General features: G+C 41.8%; 1 protein-coding gene across 1 annotated transcript in view; it reads left to right on the forward strand.

The window, feature by feature from the left end:
• Positions 1–4270: 4270 nt before the first annotated feature.
• The window catches only part of LOC110534675 (uncharacterized), a 28179-nt gene continuing 8392 nt past the window's right edge, over positions 4271–24057 (forward strand). The window contains exons 1-6 of the mRNA XM_090187427.1: positions 4271–4780; positions 8434–8564; positions 8757–8939; positions 12526–12690; positions 18687–18798; positions 20402–20529. Coding sequence (XP_090043553.1) covers positions 4495–4780; positions 8434–8564; positions 8757–8939; positions 12526–12690; positions 18687–18798; positions 20402–20529 — 1005 coding nt within the window. The 5' untranslated portion in view covers positions 4271–4494. The remainder of the gene's footprint in view (positions 4781–8433; positions 8565–8756; positions 8940–12525; positions 12691–18686; positions 18799–20401; positions 20530–24057) is intronic.

Genomic DNA, 24057 nt, shown 5'->3' on the forward strand with positions numbered 1-24057 from the left:
CCCAAGCTTTAAACATCCCAAGGAGCACTGTGCAAGCGATAATATTGAAATGGAAGGAGTATCAGACCACTGCAAATCTACCAAGACCTGGCCTTCCCTCTAAACTTTCAGCTCATACAAGGAGAAGACTGATCAGAGATGCAGCCAAGAGGCCCATGATCACTCTGGATGAACTGCAGAGATCTACAGCTGAGGTGGGAGACTCTGTCCATAGGACAACAATCAGTCGTATATTGCACAAATCTGGCCTTTATGGAAGAGTGGCAAGAAGAAAGCCATTTCTTAAAGATATCCATAAAAAGTGTTGTTTAAAGTTTGCCACAAGCCACCTGGGAGACACACCAAGCATGTGGAAGAAGGTGCTCTGGTCAGATGAAACCAAAATTGAACTTTTTGGCAACAATGCAAAACGTTATGTTTGGCGTAAAAGCAACACAGCTGAACACACCATCCCCACTGTCAAACATGGTGGTGGCAGCATCATGGTTTGGGCCTGCTTTTCTTCAGCAGGGACAGGGAAGATGGTTAAAATTGATGGGAAGATGGATGGAGCCAAATACAGGACCATTCTGGAAGAAAACCTGATGGAGTCTGCAAAAGACCTGAGACTGGGACAGAGATTTGTCTTCCAACAAGACAATGATCCAAAACATAAAGCAAAATCTACAATGGAATGGTTCAAAAATAAACATATCCAGGTGTTAGAATGGCCAAGTCAAAGTCCAGACCTGAATCCAATCGAGAATCTGTGGAAAGAACTGAAAACTGCTGTTCACAAATGCTCTCCATCCAACCTCACTGAGCTCGAGCTGTTTTGCAAGGAGGAATGGGAAAAAAATTCAGTCTCTCGATGTGCAAAACTGATAGAGACATACCCCAAGCGACTTACAGCTGTAATCGCAGCAAAAGGTGGCGCTACAAAGTATTAACTTAAGGGGGCTGAATAATTTTGCACGCCCAATTTTTCAGTTTTTGATTTGTTAAAAAAGTTTGAAATATCCAATAAATGTCATTCCACTTCATGATTGTGTCCCACTTGTTGTTGATTCTTCACAAAAAATAGTTTTATATCTTTATGTTTGAAGCCTGAAATTTGGCAAAAGGTCGCAAAGTTCAAGGGGGCTGAATACTTTCGCAAGGCACTGTAAAAGGTCCCACAGTTGACAGTGCATGTCAGATCAAAAACCAAGCCATGAGGTCGAAGGAATTGTCCGTAGAGCGCCGAGATAGGATTGTGTCAAGGCACAGATCTGGGGAATGGTACCAAAGAAATTCTGCAAACTTGAAGGTCCCCAAGAACACAGTGGCCTCCATCATGGAAAAAATGAACGGGTCTGAATACTTTCTGAATGCACTGTACACACAAAAAGTAGGTCACATGGGGGAGATGTGCTGAGGAGTGGCTTTCATCTGGCCACTACCATAAAGGCCTGATTGGTGGATGTCAGTACATACACCAAAAAAGTAGGTCACATGGGGGAGAGGTGTGAGGTGTTGCTTTATTTTTTTTTAAACCAGGTTTGTTGCTCACTGGCACTATATGAGATGGTGTTCCATGCAATCATGGCTCTGTACAATACTGTAAGTTTCCTTGAATAGGTTCTGAACCTGGGGACTGTGAAAAGACCCCTGGTGGCGTTTGTGTAAGTTGACTATGCAAGCAATTGGGAATTTCCAACACATTCATATTTTTTATAAAAACAAGAAGCGATGCAGTCAGTCTTTCCTCAACTCTTAGACCAGAGAGACTGGCTTATTGATATTAGCCTCTGATTACAAAGAGCAAAACATGCTGCTCTGTTCTGGGCCAGCTGCAGCTTAACTATGTCCTTCTTTGCAGCACTTGACCATATGATTGGACAATAATCAAGATAAGAGATAATATTCTAGACCCTGCATGACTTGGTGTGTGTGGTGTCAAAAAAAGCTAAGCATCTCTTTATCATGGGCAGACCTCTCCCCATCTTTACAACCATGATGCTGGTGTTTTATAAATGAGGAAACAATAGTGCCTCAATTCAAGTAGTGCATCCGTGCGTAATCTAATGTTGAACCTTTTCAAAAGTATTCTATCAAAGTGAGGGTACCAGATTCACAGAAAAGGTAAAGTGTTACCACAGTAAGAAAAGTTATTATAATTGTCACATGCATCTGTGGTGCAATCAAAGTACTGTACTTCAACGTATTTGTGTGTATGACCTTTTTGTTGAGGTTAGATACAAAATTGACTGTGCTGAATGTCATGGTTATTTTTATCATTGGAGGGACTGATTTAGGGATGGGCACTGTTATTCAAATATCCATGGACATTAGTATTGAATTACTTGGGAGAGTATTCATTTGAGAGAAACATATAGGCCTATTTTAACAACTAAGACTTATGTCTCAAATTAAATACAATTATCTGTGTGACATTTCTACATAGCCTACAAGCATAGACCATTACAGTTTTTATGAGTGCACCCCATAAAGAGGCACAGGTAAAGCTATTTCTTATTGTCGTCAATCAAAGTGGCGCTACATTCAGAGGCTCCATGCGTAGCAAGTGAAATGGGAGATTTCTAATCGTTGCAAAATGCAATTGCGGAATTTAATTGTCTAAATGAGAAGGAGTAGTCTACAACGATCAACCAACAGGTAGGCTGTTTCATATTAATGGGGTTATTGTAGCCAAGTATTGGGAGCAAAGCAAAATAGCCTTAATTAGCCTTGCTACTTTTGCTAGCTAGCTAGCTGGCTACTGTAGCTAACTAGCTTCTTTAATGCAATTAAGACAGGCACTACCAGATGGTATGATAGATATGTAAACAAGCAGCAAGTTTGTCTAACTAGCGCAAGTCGGTTTGGCTACTTTCTCGCACTCCCTCTGTGCCACATATTGACTGTCACACACACCGGCCCCTGCTCCTCTCTCGCCCCTCTACACCCTTCTGACGAAACAAGCAGAGCACAGCGCACCCATGAGCATGTCTCCATTGAAGTAAAAAATATATATATATTTTTTAAAAACACATGTAGTTCGACTGTCCGGATATCATTCGAATAGTTAAATCATTACAAGTGCTCAGCATACGTGGGAACTCCTTCAAGACTGTTGGAAAAGCATTCCAGGTGAAGCTGGTTGAGAGAATGCCAAGCGTGTGCAAAGCTGTCAAGGCAAAGGGTGGCTATTTTGATTTGTTTCACACTTTTTGGTCACTACATGATTCCATATGTGTTATTTCACAGTTTATGTCTTCAGTATTATTCTACAATGTAGAACATTTTTACAATAAATTAAGAAAAACCCTAAAATGAGTAGGTAAGCTTTTTACTGGTACTGTACTTGTGTAAATACCTGTTTAGAGAGACAGTAAATCTATGCTAGAATAAGGACAGTTTAATATTTATCTTACAGGCTCTAGTTTAGTCACACCTGGACTACTGTTCAGTCGTGTGGTCAGGTGCCACAAAGAGAGACTTAGGAAAATTGCAATTGGCTCGGAATAGAGCAGCACTGATGGCCATTGGATGTACACAGAGAGTAACCATTAATACTATGCATGTCAATCTATCCTGGCTCAGTGGAGGAGATATTGACTTCATCCCTACTTGTATTTGTGAGAGGTATTGATTGACATGTGGAAAGTACCAAGCTCTCTTTTAAACAACAAGCACACAGCTCAGACACCCATGCATACAAGACATGCCAGAGGTCTCTTCACAGTCCAGAACAGACTATGGGAGGTGCACAGTACTACACAGAGCCATGACTACATGGAACTCTATTCCACATCAGGTAACTGATACAAGCAGTAGAAACAGATAATAAAATAAATCCACCTTATGGAACAATGGGGACTGTGAACCAACACAAATATAGGCACAAACATATGCATATACACACATGATAACATATGCACTGCACTGTACACGTGGATTTGGTGTTGTAGATATGTAGTAGTGGAGTAGGGGCCTGAGGGCACACACTTAGTGTGTTGTGAAATCTGTTTTGAATGTATTGTATTGTTTTTAAAATTATATTACTGCCTTAATTTTGCCAGACCCCAGGAAGAGTGGCTGCTGCCAATGGGGATTCATAATAAATCAAATACTGAGGTGATGTAAATGGAATTAACTCATTATTTTCTACTCTATTATTTCTAAAGAAGTCTCTCAGCATGAAAGATACAGATCATAGGAGATTTGATGTGATAAGCAGTACCGTATTTAAAAGAATAGAGCGAATACTTTTTCATTGAACCACACCCTTTGGACTATGACGCCAACCAATAAGATAATTTCTCTTCAGTGTAAACGGAAGTGAACAGTGACTAAGAACAGTTTCTACGTTAGCGTTTTTATTGTTGTTGTGTAGACAATTATTATTACCCTGGAACTCAAAATATGACTAATTTACCTGCACAGCATCACATACTTACCCTAGGTAGTGTTTAATTCGCGTTGGAGACAGAACTTGGTTGATAGATGTTATCTGGTTAACATTAGCTAACAATGGCTAACTGCAACGTTATGGTTTTTCACACTCAAATAGCCTCCATCATGGAGGTGTTAGCGAATGCAGCCGTTGCAGAAATCTGTAAACTCGTAGACGACGACTATGCAGTGTTTCGTTTGGAAATAACTCAAAGCCAGAAAGAAACCAGGACATTGCGGAGGAAACTACAGCAACTAGAACTGAAGGTGGCACGGGAGCGCGCAGAGAGGACAACGCGAGAGCGCGTCCCCGCCAGTCCGAATAGTGTCAAGTTCCTCGACCGATACAGAGGAATGGCAAGAGGTACATTTAGCAAATGGCCAAGGCTGCGGAGCCTGTCGCCCCGTTCCCATGTGCGCATGTGTTGAGATGTGTTACCCAGAATTGGGTCTTGGTCAGTTTTTGAATAGTAGTATTCAATACTTCCCCTGAATAATTAAGTACGTAGCTAGCTATCGTGCAGTTTTGGATTTTATCAGGAAGGTCAATTAAGAGCAAATTATTTTAGCAACTTCTAACCAGATTCTTGAGCTCTTATGCAGCTATTGTCAATTCATTCATGTGCAATTCAGTTCAATACACTGGCTCATCTGGCTGGCATGTTTTTATTTTGAGCTTCCCTCCCTTTGTTTTGTCTTACACTAAAGTATGCTTTCATTAGTCATGTTATTATTATTATTTTCCTGTCTCCCTTCCTCCACCACATGGCATAGGCATAGCTCAGTGCTACAGTAGTGCCATAGTGGTTGTACATAATACAAGACATAACAAACAGTTGAATAATGTTGAAATCACAAATACCTAAAAGGGATTCACAACAATGAATTAACCTAATGGATTAATTAAATGAACAGCCTGTGAAAACCAACCTGGCAATAATTATAGAAAAATGTAAAAGGTTTCTATTTTTGTGGAACAGATGTGTCGTGAACTTGTTTATTTTATTTAATAGTCCCACATGGCAGTTATAGACTGAAATATATGGGTATAGGCTAACATCGAAACATAAACAATAAAACACCATTTAGTTGAGAAAACAAAAGTATGAATGAGACTCCTCCGAGTTGGCAGAAATAGGTTATGGGTGATTTTTCTTTTGCTATATCTCTTCTGTCATGTGGGATAGAGAGGAGGTGGGTGCTATGGGTGGTTCTGCCCGTCACTTGCCCTCGATAGGCAGCCAGTGTCGGAAAGGGGACTTGAAGAAGGAGATTGCAAAGTCCAGGCACAGCTCCTCTCTTCGCTCTTGGGAGTGCTAGTGTATGTAGCGCATCTGTGTGTCTCACTGTGCCCAGGATGATATGGCAAGCACACGTTCTTTGCAGATTAGATTAACCAACATGACACTAACAGTAGGTGTAGATAATGTAATGAAAAGTGAGATATTGGAGGGTGGTTCACACTACTGTTTGTGATCACGTCATATCACAGAGTCTGCGTTTAAGTATATGCATTATGTACATAAACACATGCATTCACTCACTCATTTATCAGGAGATGCTGCATTACTCTTGATATTGCATGTTACAAAATGTAACCTGGACTTAAATTGAATCAACATAAGAACATGAGTAAATGTGTAGAAAAAATAGGGAAGGGAAGTGCTGCAGGGATACTGTAGTATATAGATATGGAGACAAGTCAGCCTTGTTTTGCTCCTCTTAAAAGATAAATACTTTCTGAGAAGTAACCATTATTTACTATTTTACATCTGGGGTTGCTGTACATAACTTTAACCCATTGTATAAGATATTCACCAAAATTAAAGTAATCCAGGCATTTATATATAAATTCTAGTCGTACTTTGTCAAACGCCTTTTCAAAATCTGCTATGAAGACCAGGCCTGATATCTTTGATGTTTCATAATGTTCAATACTTTCAAGTAATTGTCGTATACTATCCCCAATATATTGTCCATGTAAAAAACCTGTCTGATCGTGATGTACAATATCTGGTAAAACATTTTTTATTCTATGTGCTCTGCATTTCGGCAGGATTCTCGCATCATAACATTGAAGTATAAGGCGCCTCCAGTTTCTTAAATGGACTGAATCTTTATACTTACTTCTTGTTGAGTACCTGAAAGTCTAACATTTTTCTAGGATTAATTAAAACATGCTAAAAATTGATATTTGAGTACATCAAAAAGTTCTGATGTACCTTTACTGGTATACCGTCAAGCCCTGGTGTTTATCCAGATGTAAAATATTTAATTGCCTCAAACAGTTCATCTTTTGTACATTAGCCTTCACACAAATCTTTCTGTAAATGTGTTAATTTTACATTATTATTAGGAAAGAAATCTTTACTGTTAACATCATTTAGTGGAAATGGAGAAGACTGAAAAGAAAACATAATTAAAATATTTTGCCTCTTTCAAAATATAATTTGGAAAATACAAAATTCAAAAGGCACTCGCACATCTGAGCAATCTAATTTGCAGGTGCATGGCAACAATTGAACAAGATGAAGGAAAAAGGAAACCGCACACTGCTCTTGACAGTATCACTGATATTTAATAAGCTTACGAATCGGCCTCACGGCCTTCGTCAGAGCTTTTGTGAATTAAAAAAATGTTTTGCACCCTTATGTAGACCTGGACACACCCACATCCGTTCCACACATCGAATAGGGTTGGAGGCAAAGGAAAAACAAATAAGTGCTACCAAATATAACAATATGCATTTCATAAATATTATAAAAGTGTATAAATAAGACGTATGAAACACCTCTGTAAAACCACAATGAGGACAAAGCAAGTTTTCATTAGTCATTGGGTACATCGTACGAAAAACGTCAGAGTAATCTTACTTAGGCACATAATTCATGTTCAAATTCACAACAAATTCACAACATAACATACATAGGCATTAAAGGTAGAAATGTCATGCTTTAGGTCACTACCTTTAGATTTTGTGGCATAGAGAAAGTTAAGATATCAGACAGGGGAGGAGATATTAATAATACTCTGAGTAAAAGAGAATGTTTTTGGATTTTCACCCTCCAGACATTATTTCCTAAAGGACTTAATGATGAAATGCCTATGTATGTTACGTTGTGAATTTGAACATGAATTATGTGCCTATTTAAGATGACTCTGTTTTTCGTACAATGTACCCAATGACTAATGAAAACTTGCTATGTCTTCATTTTGGTTTGACAGACATGTTTCATATGTCTTATTTATACACTTCTGTAATATTTATGAAATGCATCTTTGATGTTATGGGGCTATTTTGCTTCCACTGGTCCTGGGGCCCTTGTTAATATCAACGGCATCATGACCCAGTACCAGGATTTCAGCCAAAAACCCGGTTGCCTCTGCCAGGAGGCGGAAACTTGGCGGCAAGTGGATCATCCAGCACACATCAAAATCCACAAATAAATGTTTAATTGGTCACAAAATCAAAGTTTTGCAATGGCCATCTCAGTCTCTGGATTTGAAACCCATTGAAAACCTATGGTTTGAATTGAAGAGGGCAGTCCATAAGCGCAAATGAAGGATATCAAGGATCTGGAAGGATTCTGTATGTAGGAATGGTGTAAGATTCCTCCCAATGTGTTCTCCAACTCATAAAACATTTTTGAAAAAGTGTCCGTGCCATTGTCCTCGCAAGGTAAAGTATTGAAAGGCATTGAAAACAGGGATGTTAAACAAAACATCGTTCTCTGAGCAATTGTATTAGTATAAAATATAAATTCCTTTTTTTTGTTGCATACAATGTAGCTCAGTATTTGAATGATTTATTTTATACAGTCATTTTTGCTCATCTTTATCAAGGGTGCCAGTAATTTCAGAGCCCACTGTAGGTGCCCCAGGTCCCCCGGATGTGGTAGTCCAGCCCTGCTTACATCCTTACCAATTGTAGACGGTGTCAATAGTGTACAATATAGCGTTGAACATTGACAGTAGTACTTACCTTAACCACCCTCTTTCCCCCAATCACTCTCTTAGATGAAGGACATCTCACTGAAGGCCACAGGAGCTTTGTGAAGCCAGCGGAACACAACGCGTGGAGAGATGACCAACCAATCACTGTTGATGAGGGGAGTGGAACCTCAACCCAGCACATTATCATGATAGAGGTTAGTGTGATAGTGTAACATAGAACAAATTACAGTACGTTAAATGTGGCCCATTTATTTCAGAAAGGCTCCCCTCAGCTATTCACTTGCTTACATGTACATTCTTATTTATCTTCCATAGGGGAGCTTGTGAGACTTTGTTATCCAATTCAACTCATATACCGATAATAACCTCCTCTCTTCTTGTGTCAGTCAGCAGATGCAGAGGCTGCAGGTCCTGGGGTCAAGCAGAAGGAGTCTGAAAGAGAGGACGACCCACGACACAGCAGAGATATCGAGACTGGAGCAGCGGCGGGAGTGACGCCCCCTGTAGCCACGGAGGACCTCGCCACCGCCACTGTGCCCCAGGCCAGGACCCGACGCAGCATCACGGAGGTCAGTGGAACGCCGAACGCCGTCCTCAAAGCAGAGACTTTAACTGTAACACTCGGGCTCTTACACACAGGATCTGACCACAGATCAGACCCAGAGAGACTGGGGCTGGAGCGACTGCGCTGTCCTCCTGCTCCCAGCTCAGATTATTTACTTTACGGTAACCCTAGCCCTAGGATGGTTCATTCCCATCGGGACTCAGGTGACGCGTTAGAGACTGGCAATGATCCGTTTTGTTCTTACTCTACAGAGATGGACCCTGGCAACATGCCCTTGGGTTTAGAGACGCAGACTGATCTGTCTAGAGGGGACCGGAACCGGTACAGTAGTCGTGTGTACTCTGAAGGGTGCCTAGATAAGAAAGTGGATGGTCTTATCGTAAATGAGGTGACTGTGAAAGTGGAGGACAAAGCTCCTCTGACATGGAATATAGACGAGACTCACTTAGAAGAAGGACACTCACAGGGCAGAGATTTCTTAGATTACAGGGACAGCTTAGAGAATAATCAAAATGTTGCCACTCACTCCCCTTTACACACGCTCAAGGATCGGGGCCCATTGTCCACATCGATTGGGCCTTCCAATTCACACAGCTGTGTCCTTTTCAATCAGTTATTGAACTCGAAGGACCAAAGGGCCAACGCTCAAGGAGGGGGAGCAACATCAGCTGACCGTAAAGAAAAATGGTTCCCCTGCATGTTCTGTAACAAAGGCTTCACCTGCCCCCGGAAGGTGGAGGTCCACCAGAGGGTCCACACAGGTGTGAAACCCTTCAGCTGTACCCAGTGTCACATGCACTTCGCCCAGGCTAGCAGCCTGAAGAGGCACCAAAGGGTACATACAGGGGTGAAACCATTCAGCTGTACCCAGTGTCACATGCGCTTCGCTCAGACTGGTGACCTGAAGCGGCACCAGAGGGTCCACACAGGAGAGAAACCCTACAGCTGTCCCCAGTGTGAGAAGAGATTCTCCCACCAGCACCATCTGAAGATTCACCTGAAGGTCCACACGGGAGAGAGGCCATTCAGAGAGTAACTAAGGATACTCCAGCAGAAAAAACATTCCACTATATCATAGAAACTAACCATTCCACTCAATAGCTTCTGACTTCTACGTCAAACCCTGCATTAAAGACAAAGATACATTTTCAATGTTGTCAGCAGAAAAGATCCACAGATGCATTTCAAATAACAAGAGTAACAGATTTCAATGTAGAATATTCCTGGGTAAAATATTGCATCCAGACATTTTGTGAGATAAAAGGCCTAAAAAGCCTAAAAAGTCAGTTATATATTGTGTTTGTACTGTATAGGCCAGGGATTCTCAACTGGGGGGTCGGTAGGATTTTAAGGGGTTATGGGAACTTTGCAAGAATATAAAGCATGTAATAAAAAAATATTTTGAAAGGTAACCGCCACACTGAAACTTTTATTTTGAAAGGATACGGCCTCACCGCTTATTGTTGCTGACTTTACATGTACAGTGCGTCAGCAGTGTTGAAATGGCTTGTTACGTTTGGACTTGGAGGGTTTTCGCACTGCACACACACACTGACCCCACCCCGCACACACACAGATCCAATGAAATTACAGATTTCTCGACACATACACACACTGATCCAATAAAAATGTCACTGCAACATCGTTTTGTTTTAAATGTGACATGTCCAATCAGGTAATACAGATCTTCTTCTGACAGCTATCTCGATTGATAGCTAACTATTCAGATGTGTTCTGCAGGCATTGCACATGTGGATTGTTAGCTGTCATTTAACTCATGTAGTTTAGCTGTCAGAGTAAAATCATGGACAAGTTTTTAATACGTGCAGTTCCCTCTTCATCTACTGCTGCTTCCAATGTCAACAACAAGGCAGACAACCCAGGCCCTGTCAAGAAGAGAGAACATGAACCCGACATCATTCGATATAGTTTTACATACACTACCGTTCACATTTTTTGTCCATTAAAATAACATCAAATTGATCAGAAATACAGTGTAGACATTGTTAATGTTGTAAATGACTATTGTAGCTGGAAACGGCATATTTTTTTTATGGAATATCTACATAGGTGTACAGAAGCCCATTATCAGCAACCATCACTCCTGTGTTCCAATGGCATGTTGTGTTCGCTAATCCAAGTTTATCATTTTAAAAGGCTAATCGATCATTATAAAACCCTTTTGCAATTATGTTAGCACAGCTGAAAACGTTTGTGCTGATTAAAGAAGCAATAAAACTGGCCTTCTTTAGACTAGTTGAGTATCTGGAGCACCAGCATTTGTGGGTTCGATTACAGGCTCAAAATGTCTAGAAACAAATAAATTTCTTCTGAAATTCATCAATCTATTTTTGTTCTGAGAAATGAAGTCTATTCCATGCGAGAAATTGCCAAGAAACTGAAGATCTCTTGCAACGCTGTGTACTACCCCCTTCACAGAACAGCGCAAACTGGCTCTAACCAGAATAGAAAGGTTCATTCTATTGTTAATTCATTCTGACATTCATATTACATGTTATTGAACTGGTTAAAAACTTATACCTTAAAACTATTCACATGGTAATTGATGATTATTAACTCCTAATGATTGTTGTTTTTTCTATTTTAAAAACTGGTGTGTGTTACTGTTCATTAACATTATTGGACTGGTTTTAATGTCATGTTCTGAGTCTGATAATGTATTACACCCCACTTCTGAACTGATCGCCTAATTAAAATGGCTTATTCATTTAAATTTATAATAAATGTTTTCTCAGTTAATATGGCTGTGTAATGTCTTTCTTTAATACCATAATAGTAGCCCTATTTTGCAAGTGAAGCCTGCCCAAGAAGGCAGCTGCAATACAACATTACAAAATGTAATCATCAACAGTCCATAATATTGGGTCACGACTCAATTGTCACTGTCAAATTTGGGTCCCCAGGCAAGACCAGTTGAGAACCACTGGTGTAGGCTCTATGATGTTCACAAATGCCTATTTCATTATTTTCATTCCACTACTGAATTTTTTTCCCAAGACACTTTTAATGAGAAAATGTATGCAGTTTATCAAGTTTATGCAGATTTCTAGTATGGTTTTTCATATGGTTTATTTAAAACTTATTTAAAACAAAATGTGACTTTTCATTTTAAGATTTTCATTGCGACTCTCTTTAATATACATCACATCTGATCTCACCCTATTCTGCATACACCCAGCAGCACTTTATAACTAATATACACTTAAATATAAATAAATATACCTTTACATACCCCTCACACTAACAAACGAATACTGTACACAAAATATTTGTTCACAAAAGTAGTGCACTGGGCCTTTAATAGTCCTGTATTAGTGGAATGATATATCAGTCTACAGCGCCAGCGCTGGAAAAAATATGTGATATTTGTCCAGCACCCCACCCTACCGGCGAAAACAATTGCAGCACCCCCCCCCCCCCCCCCCCCCCAGGTTTGTCTGATGATGACTTTGTACTTATTTTTACCCACAACATCATATTTATTTCCACCATAATGGGTTTAACAACAATTAAGTAATCCTGTAACTACAGTGTAGGACTCAGTAATCTGTATCACCTGTCTCTTCCAGGAGGAGGCGGCTCCAGAGGTGCTGCTGGTGAAGGAGGAGGGGTGTGAGGAGGGTCTGAAGAACCCTGTGGGGACCATGGTCATGGAGGACAACCAGACCACACCTCCTCCTGAACCCACAGAGGAACCAACTGAGCAGAAAAGGACCACACACAGTCTCCCTGAGGTGAGCCCACTGAACTACTGTCTGAATGGTATTAGGTCAGGTCCTGTATCACAAAGCCTCAGAGTTGGAGTGCTGATCTAGGATCAGTTTAGCCTTTTAGATCATAATTAATAAGATTATATACTACTCAGTACTCCTATTCTGAGATTCTTTGTGGATATGGTCCCAGGTCTTGATTAATTTAGTCTTAAAGGGCGACTGCACTTCCTGATTTGGACTTGTTTTTCATCAATGCACATTAAGAAATGCTGGCGGCCATGACTGAAGGCAACGAGAGTTGTCTTGGGGGTGTGTTTTGATCAGTGGAGGCTCCTCAGAGGGGGAAGGGGAGGACATTCCTCAGTGAATTTCATAAAAATACAAATAGTGAAACAATAAAAAGTTCTACTTTTTAGATAACTATGCTAAATATATTCACATATCACCAAATAATTGTTTAAGTCACACTGTTTTGCAATGAAGGTCTGCAGTAGCCTCAACAGCACTCTCTTGGGTAGCACCAAGGGTGTAGCCGGAGGACAGCTAGTTTCCATCCTCCTCTGAATAGGTTATTATTATTTTTTTTAACCCTTTTTCTCCCCAATTCATGGTATCCAATTGGTAGTTACAGTCTTGTCTCATCGCTGCAATTTCCGTACGCACTCGGGAGAGGCGAAGGTTGAGAGCCATGCGTCCTCTGAAACACGACCCAACCAAGCCGCACTGCTTCTTGACACAAGGCCCGCTTAACCCGGAAGCCACACCAATGTGGCGGAGGAAACACTGTACACCTGACGACCGTGTCAGCGTGCATGTGTCCATCCCGCCACAGGAGTCGCTAGAGCATGATGGGACAAGGACATCCCTGCCGGCCAAACCCTCCCCTAACCCGGACGACGCTGGGCCAATTGTGCGCCGCCGCCCCACTGATCTCCCTGTCGCGGCCGGCTGCGACAGAGCCTGGACTCGAACCAGGATCTCTACAAGCACAGTTACCACTGGGCTACTCGAGAGGCCCCTCTGAACAGTTTTCAACAAATTAATTTATTCAAAAATGAGAGAGAAGTAAGAGCGAGACCTAGTTATATTTTGTTGTATTTTTTTTCACTTATCTAACTAGCGAATGCAGCTAGCTAGCTAGTTTAGCCTACTCAAACACCCGGCTCAAACAGCGAGGGATACTATGCTAGCTAGCTAGCTATGTCTATCCAACACTGGAACTCTTCCAAGTCAAGATAAGCTTTTGGTTTTATTAATTTATTGCCACCAGGGCCCACCGGTGTAACTGCTAAACTGCTTGCTGTACACTGTAAGTTTGTAGCTGGTTTATTAACACATACGTTCTAGTAGCTAGCCATGTTGACTATGACGTTAGGTGACAACTATGTAGGCTGTGTGTAGCGTTTAGCAGTTATGGAATGAAGGTTTGATTTGGAAAGTTTTTTTCACTTTGTCACATACAGCTGTTACAGTGCCTTGCGAAAGTATTCGGCCCCCTTGAACTTTGCGACCTTTTGCCACATTTCAGGCTTCAAACATAAAGATATAAAACAGTATTTTTTTGTGAAGAATCAACAACAAGTGGGACACAATCATGAAGTAGAACAACATTTATTGGATATTTCAAACTTTTCTAACAAATCAAAAACTGAAAAATTGGGCGTGCAAAATTATTCAGCCCCCTTAAGTTAATACATTGTAGCGCCACCTTTTGCTGCGATTACAGCTGTAAGTCGCTTGGGGTATGTCTCTATCAGTTTTGCACATCGAGAGACTGACATTTTTTCCTATCCTAACGACCCATGTTCTGAATTCTGTCGTACATTTCAAAAGTGCTGAACAAATACAGTTGAAGTCGGAAGTTTACATATACTTAGGTTGGAGTCATTAAAACTTGTTTTTCAACCACTCCACAAATGTCTTGTTAACAAGCTATAGTTTTGGCAAATCGGTTAGGACATCTACTTTGTGCATGGCACAAGTAATTTTCCCAACAATTGTTTACAGACAGATTATTTCACGTATCACAATTCCAGTTGGTCAGAAGTTTACATACACTAAGTTGACTGTGCCTTTAAACAAAAATTTCAGAAAATTATGTCATGGCTTTTGAAGCTTCTGATAGGCTAATTGACATCATGTGAGTCAATTGGAGGTATTTCAAGGCCTACCTTCAAACTCACTGCCTCTTTGCCTGACATTATGGGAAAATCAAAAGACATCGGCCAAGACCTCAGAACAAAATGGTAGTCCACAAGTCTGGTTCATCCTTGGGAGCAATTTCCAAATGCCTGTAGGTACCACGTTCATCTGTACAAACAATAGTATGCAAGTATAAACACCATGGGACCACGCAGCTATCATACCGCTCAGGAAGGAGATGCGTTCTGTCTCCTCGAGATGAACGTACTTTGGTGTGAAAAGTGCAAATCAATCCCAGAACAACAGCAAAGGACCTTGTGAAGATGCTGGAGGAAACATGCACAAAAGTATCTATTTCCACAGTAAAACAAGTCCTATAACAACATAACCTGAAAGGCTGCTCAGCAAGGAAGAACCCACTGCTCCAAAACCGCCATAAAAAAAGCCAGACTGCACATGGGGACAAAGATCGTACTTTTTGGAGAAATGTCCTCTGGTCTGATGAAACAAAAATAGAACTGTTTGACCATAATGACCATCGTTATGTTTGGATGAAAAAGGGGGAGGTTTGCAAGCCGAAGAATACCATCCCAACCGTGAAGCACGGGTGTGGCAGCATCATGTTGTGGGGGGGCTTTGCTGCAGGAGGGCCTGGTGCATTTCACAAAATAGATGGCATCATGAGGTAGGAAAATCATGTGGATATATTGAACCAACATTTCAAGACATCAGTCAGTAAGTTAAAGCTTTGTCGCAAATGGGTCTTCCAAATGGACAATGACCCCAGCATACTCCCAATGTTGTGGCAAAATGGATTAAGGACGACAACGTCAAGATATTGGAGTGGCCATCACAAAGTCCTGACCTCAATCCTATAGAAAATGTGTGGGCAGAACTGAAAAAGCATGTGCGAGCAAGGAGGCCTACAAACCTGACTCTGTTACACCAGCTCTGTCCGGAGGAATGGGACAAAATTCACCCAACTTATTGTGGGAAGCTTGTGGGAGGCTACCTGAAACGTTTGACCCAAGGTAAACAGTTTAAAGGCAATGCTACCAAATACTAATTGAGCGCATGTAAACTTCTGACCCACTGGGAATGTGATGAAAGAAATAACATCTGAAATAAATCATTCTCTCTACTATTATTCTGACATTTCACATTCTTAAAATAAAGTGGTGATCCTAACTGACCTAAGACAGGGAATTTTTACTAGGATTAGATGTCAGGAATTGTGAAAAACTGAGTTTAAATGTGACAAATAAAATTTGATTCGTTTTTGAAAAATGCTCCTAAATACAATTTAACCAGGTGCTCTAGACTAGAGCCTCCAAAGTGTCTGTGCAGCAGCCTGAAAGTTTGATGTCCCTAGTCGATTTTAGATAGCTACGGTATCGTTCCCCTTTTATCTGTGGTATCATAGCTAGCCTGGCTTGCTAGCAATATCAAATAATGTTGTATAAACAAAAGTAGCTACTAGCTAGCTAGTACCAAAATTAGTTGTTTGACGGTTGACATGCAGCAGAATTGACCGTGTCGAATGTAATCCATTCCTGGCCATATTGTTGAAATGCATTGGAAGTTTGCATCATCTTTATGGAAAACCATTTTCACTCCTCTTTGCTGTGCTTTGGACCCATATGCAGACTTGACAACAAATGTCCACATAGCAGCATGTTGTCTCTGGGCAATTGGGCATCGTTGGCAAAAGTGGGCAAGTAAGTAATCCATACCAACCCTCCAGTAAGTCGTGACGAACTCACTAACAGAACTCAGTTTTGAACTAGACTGACTTTATGACCAAAATTATCCTATTTACACTTTGTAGTCAATTTTGACACTAGAATGTCAAATCGTAGCCACATAGGCCATTTAAAACAGAGAAGTTGGTTCTAAATGCCTTTAAATGATCAAACCATTTAAGAGTGTCAAGTAATCAAATCAAATCAAATGTATTTATATAGCCCTTCGTACATCAGCTGATATCTCAAAGTGCTGTACAGAAACCCAGCCTAAAACCCCAAACAGCAAGCAATGCAGGTGTAGAAGCACGGTGGCTAGGAAAAACTCCCTAGAAAGGCCAAAACCTAGGAAGAAACCTAGAGAGGAACCAGGCTATGTGGGGTGGCCAGTCCTCTTCTGGCTGTGCCGGGTGGAGATTATAACAGAACATGGTCAAGATGTTCAAATGTTCATAAATGACCAGCATGGTCGAATAATAATAAGGCAGAACAGTTGAAACTGGAGCAGCAGCACAGACAGGTGGACTGGGGACAGCAAGGAGTCATCATGTCAGGTATTCCTGGGGCATGGTCCTAGGGCTCAGGTCGGCAGAACAGTTGAAACTGGAGCAGCAGCACAGCCAGGTGGACTGGGGACAGCAAGGAGTCATCATGTCAGGTAGTCCTGGGGCATGGTCCTAGGGCTCAGGTCCTCCGAGAGAGAGAAAGAGAGAAGGAGAGAATTAGAGAACGCACACTTAGATTCACACAGGACACCGAATAGGACAGGAGAAGTACTCCAGATATAACAAACTGACCCTAGCCCCCCGACATATAAACTACTGCAGCATAAATACTGGAGGCTGAGACAGAAGGGGTCAGGAAACACTGTGGCCCCATCCGAGGACACCCCCGGACAGGGCCAAACAGGAAGGATATAACCCCACCCACTTTGCCAAAGCACAGCCCCCACACCACTAGAGGGATATCTTCAACCACCAACTTACCATCCTGAGACAAGGCTGAGTATAGCCCACAAAGAACTCCGCCACGGCACAACCCAAGGGGGGGGGGCGCCAACCCAGACAGGATGACCACATCAGTGACTCAACCCACTCAGGTGACGCACCCCCTCCAGGGACGGCATGAGAGAGCCCCAGTAAGCCAGTGACTCAGCCCCTGTAATAGGGTTAGAGGCAGAGAATCCCAGTGGAAAGAGGGGAACCGGCCAGGCAGAGACAGCAGGGGCGGTTCGTTGCTCCAGAGCCTTTCCGTTCACCCTCCCACTCCTGGGCCAGACTACACTCAATCATATGACCCACTGAAGAGATGAGTCTTCAGTAGAGACTTAAAGGTTGAGACCGAGTTTGCGTCTCTGACATGGGTAGGCAGACCGTTCCATAAAAATGGAGCTCTATAGGAGAAAGCCCTGCCTCCAGCTGTTTGCTTAGAAATTCTAGGGACAATTAGGAGGCCTGCGTCTTGTGACCGTAGCGTACGTGTAGGTATGTACGGCAGGACCAAATCAGAGAGATAGGTAGGAGCAAGCCCATGTAATGCTTTGTAGGTTAGCAGTAAAACCTTGAAATCAGCCCTTGCTTTGACAGGAAGCCAGTGTAGAGAGGCTAGCACTGGAGTAATATGATCACATTTTTTGGTTCTAGTCAGGATTCTAGCAGCCGTATTTAGCACTAACTGAAGTTTATTTAGTGCTTTATCCGGGTAGCCGGAAAGTAGAGCATTGCAGTAGTCTAACCTAGAAGTGACAAAAGCATGGATTTTAATTTTTCTGCATCATTTTTGGACAGAAAGTTTCTGATTTTTGCAATGTTACGTAGATGGAAAAAAGCTGTCCTTGAAATGGTCTTGATATGTTCTTCAAAAGAGAGATCAGGGTCCAGAGTAACGCCGAGGTCCTTCACAGTTTTATTTGAGACGACTGTACAACCATTAAGATTATTTGTCAGATTCAACAGAAGATCAAGAATCAAGAAGTAATCAAATCAACTAACACATTTGCATATTATCAAATCAATTCATATTTTTGTATAGTACTCATAGCAATCCCTCATTGCCAATCAGAAAATGCTCCATAGCAGGGTGCTCATATCAAATTTCTTGATCCAACATCCTCTCACTCTGTATCTCTTCCAGTCAGTAGACATGGAGGATGGGAAGCCTGATCTGCTACTAGTCAAAGAGGAGTTTATAGAAGACGGACCAGAGAGCATTGACCTGCTGAGTGGACTAAAGATGGGGGAGCAAGGTAAGGTTGACATATTGTGCATTCAGAAAGTACTCTAACCTCTTAACTTTTTCCACATTTTGTTACGTTCCAGCCTTATATTACCCCATGATGACAAATCAAAAACACGTTTAGAAGGTTTTGCAAATGTATTAAAAATAAAAAAAACGTATCTCACATTTACATAAGTATTCAGACCCTTTACTCAAAACTTTGTTGAAGCACCTTTGGCAGCGATTACAGCCTCAAGTCTTCTTGGGCATGACGCTAAAAGCTTGGCACACCTATATTTGGGGAGTTCTCCCATTCTTCTCTGCAGATCCTCTCAAGCTCTGCCAGGTTGGATGGGTAGCCTCGCTGCACAGCTATTTTCAGGTCTCTATAGAGATGTTAGATTGGGTTCAAGTCCGGGCTCTGGCTGTGCCACAAAAGGACATTCAGAGACTTGTCCCGAAGCCACTCCTGCATTGTCTTGGCTGTGTGCTTAAGGTTGTTGTCTTGTTGGAAGGTGAACATTTGCCCCAGTCTGGAGCAGGTTTTCATCAAGGATCTCTACTTTGCTCTGGGATCTCAAGGATCTGTACTTTGCCCTGTTCATCTTTCCCTCATTCCTGACTAGTCTCCCAATCCATGCTGCTGAAAAACATCCCCACAGCATGATGCTGCCACCACCATACGTCACCGTAGGGATGGTATTTGCCAGGTGATGTCCAGACGTGACACTTGGCATTCAGGCTTTAGAGTTCCATCTTGGTTTCATCAAACCAGATAATCTTGTTTCTCAAGTCTGAGAGTCCTTTAGGTGCCTTTTGGCAAACTCCAAACGGGCTGTCATGTGTCTTTTACTGAGGAGTGGCTTCCCTCTGGCCACTCTACCCTAAAGGCCTGATTGGTGGAGTCCTGCAGAGATGGTTTTCCTTCTGGAAGGTTCTCCCATCTCCGCAGAGGATCTCTGGAGCTCTGTCAGTTTTTGCTCTGACATTCACTGTCAACTATGGGACCTTATATAGACAGGTGTGTGCCTTTCCAACTCATGTCCAATCAATTGAATTTACCACAGGTGGACACCAATCAAGTTGTAGAAACATCTAAAGGAGGACTGGCCACCCCACATAGCCTGGTTCCTCTCTAGGTTTCTTCCTAGGTTTTGGCCTTTCTAGGTAGTTTTTCCTAGCCACCGTGCTTCTACACCTGCATTGCTTGCTGTTTGGGGTTTTAGGCTGGGTTTCTGTACAGCACTTCGAGATATCAGCTGATGTACGAAGGGCTATATAAATACATTTGATTTTATTTGATCAATGGAAACAGGATGCACTTGAGCTCAATTTTGAGTCTCATAGCAGAGGGTCTGAATACTTATGTTCAATAAGGTATTTCTGTTTTTTATTTTTAATACATTTGCAAGAATTTATATAAACCTGTTTTTGCTTTGCCATTATGGGGTATTGTGTGTAGACTGATAAGGGAAAACATTTAATCAATTTTAGAATTTTTCTTCATTTATAAAATAAAATCTATATAACTTATGTTTACACACATTATAATGAAAATTATAATGAAAATGAAAATGATCCGGTAATACATTTAATGTTTGTAAAGTCTATTTTGTAACCTCTTCCTGTAGGTGGTTGGCTGGAGGCTAACAGAGAAGACTGGGCAGCCATCTTGGATTCCCAGAACCAGGCCGGTGCAGCCAGGGACCCGGGGGACATCACCACCGAGCAGGCCAGGACCAGAGGCAACATAGTGGAGGTCAGTGGATGGGACAGCATCCTCAACTCTGGGCTGGGGAACAAAACGGTTAACCACAACCAGAAACAGACAGTCAAACACAAAACAACATCCGATCTAAGTTAGGGATGGGCATTTTTCTGGCACGGAGAGAGAGAGAAAGCCAAACCGACTCGCGCTGGTTGGACAAACTTGTTGCTGCCATAGGTTATCTATCATTCCATCTGGTAGTGCCTATCTTGACTCCATCAAATCGTTTGTAAAAGAGCTAGCTAGCTACAGAAGTCAGTTAAGTTAGCTAAGTAGCAAGGCCAATTAAAGCTATTTTTCTGCGCTCCCCGTACTTGTCTACAACTCTATTCATATGAAACATCAGCCTACCGGTTGGATGATCAGTGTAGCCTACTCCTCATTTAGCCAACTTAGTTCCGTCATTTTTATTCCATTTTGCATTGATTAGAAATCTCCCTCTCAATGCCGCTTTGATTGATTCTAATAACAACAAGCTACATCTGTGAAACATGTGTAGGCTACCGGTGCGTCTTTTTTATGGGGCGCACTCATAAAAAAAAGTATATACTTTTTACATTTAATGGTCTATCCTTGTACACTATGTTGCAATGTCACATAGATCATTGTAAACTCAGCAAAAAAAGAAACTGCCCTTTTTCAGGACCCTGTCTTTCAAAGATATTTGGATTTTTTTACGAATTAACTTCACAGATCTTCATTGTAAAGGGTTTAAACACTGTTTCCCATGCTTGTCCAATGAACCATAAACAATTAATGAACATGCACCCGTGGAACGGTCGTTAAGACACTAACATCTTACAGACGGTAGGCAATTAAGGTCACAGTTATGAAAACTTAGGACACTAAAGAGGCCTTTCTACTGACTCTGAAAACACCAAAAGAAAGATGCCGAAAGAAAGATGCTGCAAGGAGGCATGAGGACTGCAGATGTGGCCAGGGCAATAAATTGCCATGTCTGTACTGTGAGACTCCTAAGACAGTGCTACAGGGAGACAGGACAGACAGCTGATCATCCTCGTAGTGGCAGACCATGTGTTAACAACACCTGCACAGGATCGGTACATCCGAACATCGCACCTGTGGGACAGGTACAGGATGGCAACAACAACTGCCCGAGTTACACCAGTAACGCACAATCCCTCCATCAGTGCTCAGACTGTCTGCAAATAGGCTGAGAGAGGCTGGACTGAGGGCTTGTAGGCCTATTGTAATGCAGGTCCTCACCAGACATCACTGGCAACAACGTCGCCTATGGGCACAAACCCAATGTCGCTGTACCAGACAGGACTGGCAAAAAAGTGCTCTTCACTGACGAGTCGCGGTTTTATCTCACCAGGGGTGATGGTCGGATTCGCGTTTATCGTCAAAGGAATGAGCGTTACACCGAGGCCTGTACTCTGGAGCGGGATCGATTTGGAGGTGGAGGGTCCGTCATGGTCTGGGGCGGTGTGTCACAGCGTCATCGGACTGAGCTTGTTGTCATTGCAGGCGATCTCAACACTGCGCGTTACAGGGAAGACATCCTCCTCCCTCATGTGGTACCTTTCCTGCATGACAATGCTACCAGCCATACTGTTTGTTCTGTGCGTGATTTCCTGCAAGGCAGGAATGTCAGTGTTCTGTCATGGCCAGCGAAGAGCCCGGATCTCAATCCCATTGAGCACGCCTGGGACCTGTTGGATCGGAGGGTGAGGGCTAGGGCCATTCCCCCCAGAATTGTCCAGGAACGTGCAGGTGCCTTGGTAGAAGAGTAAGGTAACATCTCACAGCAAGAACTGGCAAATCTGGTGCAGTCCATGAGGAGGAGATGCACTGCAGTACTTAATGCAGCTGGTGACATATTTTTGATTTTGACCCCCCTTTGTTCAGGGACACATTATTCCATTTCTGTTGGTCACATGTCTGTGGAACTTGTTCAGTTTATGTCTCAGTTGTTGACTCTTGTTATGTTCATACAAATATTTACACATGTTAAGTTTGCTGAAAATAAACGCAGTTGACAGTGAGAGGACGTTTCTTTTTTTGCTGAGTTTATTTAATTTTAGACAATGCCTTTTCATTGTTAAAATAGAGCGATTTTTTTTCTCTCAAAAATGAATACTTTCCCATGTAATCGAATATTAATATCTGTGGATATTCAAATATTCGGAATAACGTGCCCATCCCTAATATTAGTCTTCATGACAACAGACTGGCTGAGACTAGGGCGAGGCGTAGATTTGCTGTGAGGGGACTCCCGTGTCGGGATGTGGCTAGAGACAGGGATGTGGCTAGAGAGAATGGACACAGACTCCGTCCTAGTTGTGATTCAGAGAGACTCAGGTTAACCCCCTAACACAGTGGTATTCAACGTTGGGGTCGCAACCCTGTGGCAACTGAAGTGGGGTTGCCAATATTTGTTTTTAAATGTATTTTCTGTATTTGTTTTTTGAACAAAAAATGAACAGTACAGTTTATTGTAATGGACAATATACAAACATTTTTGAGAAAGGTAATTTGAAAAATAAAATTTTATTGAGTAAATGTATTAATTGGTTTATTTTCAATTTGATAAGAGATGACAATGTACTGATTTTTACATTATTTGTTGATGTAAAAATCAAAATATACCGATTTTAAGGTTGTGTCGTTATATTTGGGATGGAGTCACAAGAAATTATTGAAAAAAAATTCCTTCACCCTGCCTTCATAAGATTTATCAACTGGAATATTGACCTTGCGACAACACAGACACTCCCTGGCCTTCATCCTCCTCACACTCTCCCTATGTAAACCAGACCTCAGACAATGCCAGTTCTTCAACACTAAATGGCTACACAAGCCCATTGACAAATGACTGTAGGGAAAACAGAATCAGTAAAGGTGGCGGCATAAAAGAGAAGCGCTTCCCTTGTTTGTTCTGTGAGAAGATTCAGTTTCTCCAAACAGGTGGAGATCCACCAGAGCAGGTATTCCCAAACTGGGGTACATACAATGCCGCCGGGGGTATGCCAAATAAAAATGTGATTCACGTTTATTTTTTTATAATTAAATAATAAAATAAAATTCTTCACATTTTCAAACAACATTTATATTTTCCAACGGGGCTATACATTTTGGTCAGGTTTTTTTCTCACCCGAGTAGCCTCGTTTCACTGCCAAAAATAAAGTTAAACCATCTCGTGTTCAGCGAAGTAACAACACAATGTCAAATACAGGCAGCCTAGTCAAATAAATTAACATCCAATCACATTAACCGTTACTCTCTCGCGGAAATTCCACTAATGTATGTAGCCAAACGTAGCTGCTGCTCATTCCGTTTGCTCGAAAATGTATAAATGGTTTAAAAAAGTAAAGCCCGCATCCATAGACACATTCCAGCTCTACTGGTAGTACTGCTACTACCAGCTGTACTACACCTGCACCTGTTGACGACACAAGTTGTTCTGCTTCCACGAGCACATCCAATGCTAGCATCAGTAATTCTACATTTGTTGTTAGTCCACCTAGCATGGACACTGATAGTTGTGAATAGGA

Source organism: Oncorhynchus mykiss, chromosome 10 (genome assembly GCF_057628025.1).
Source record: "Oncorhynchus mykiss isolate SJ-2025 chromosome 10, ASM5762802v1, whole genome shotgun sequence".
Taxonomy (NCBI): domain Eukaryota; kingdom Metazoa; phylum Chordata; class Actinopteri; order Salmoniformes; family Salmonidae; genus Oncorhynchus; species Oncorhynchus mykiss.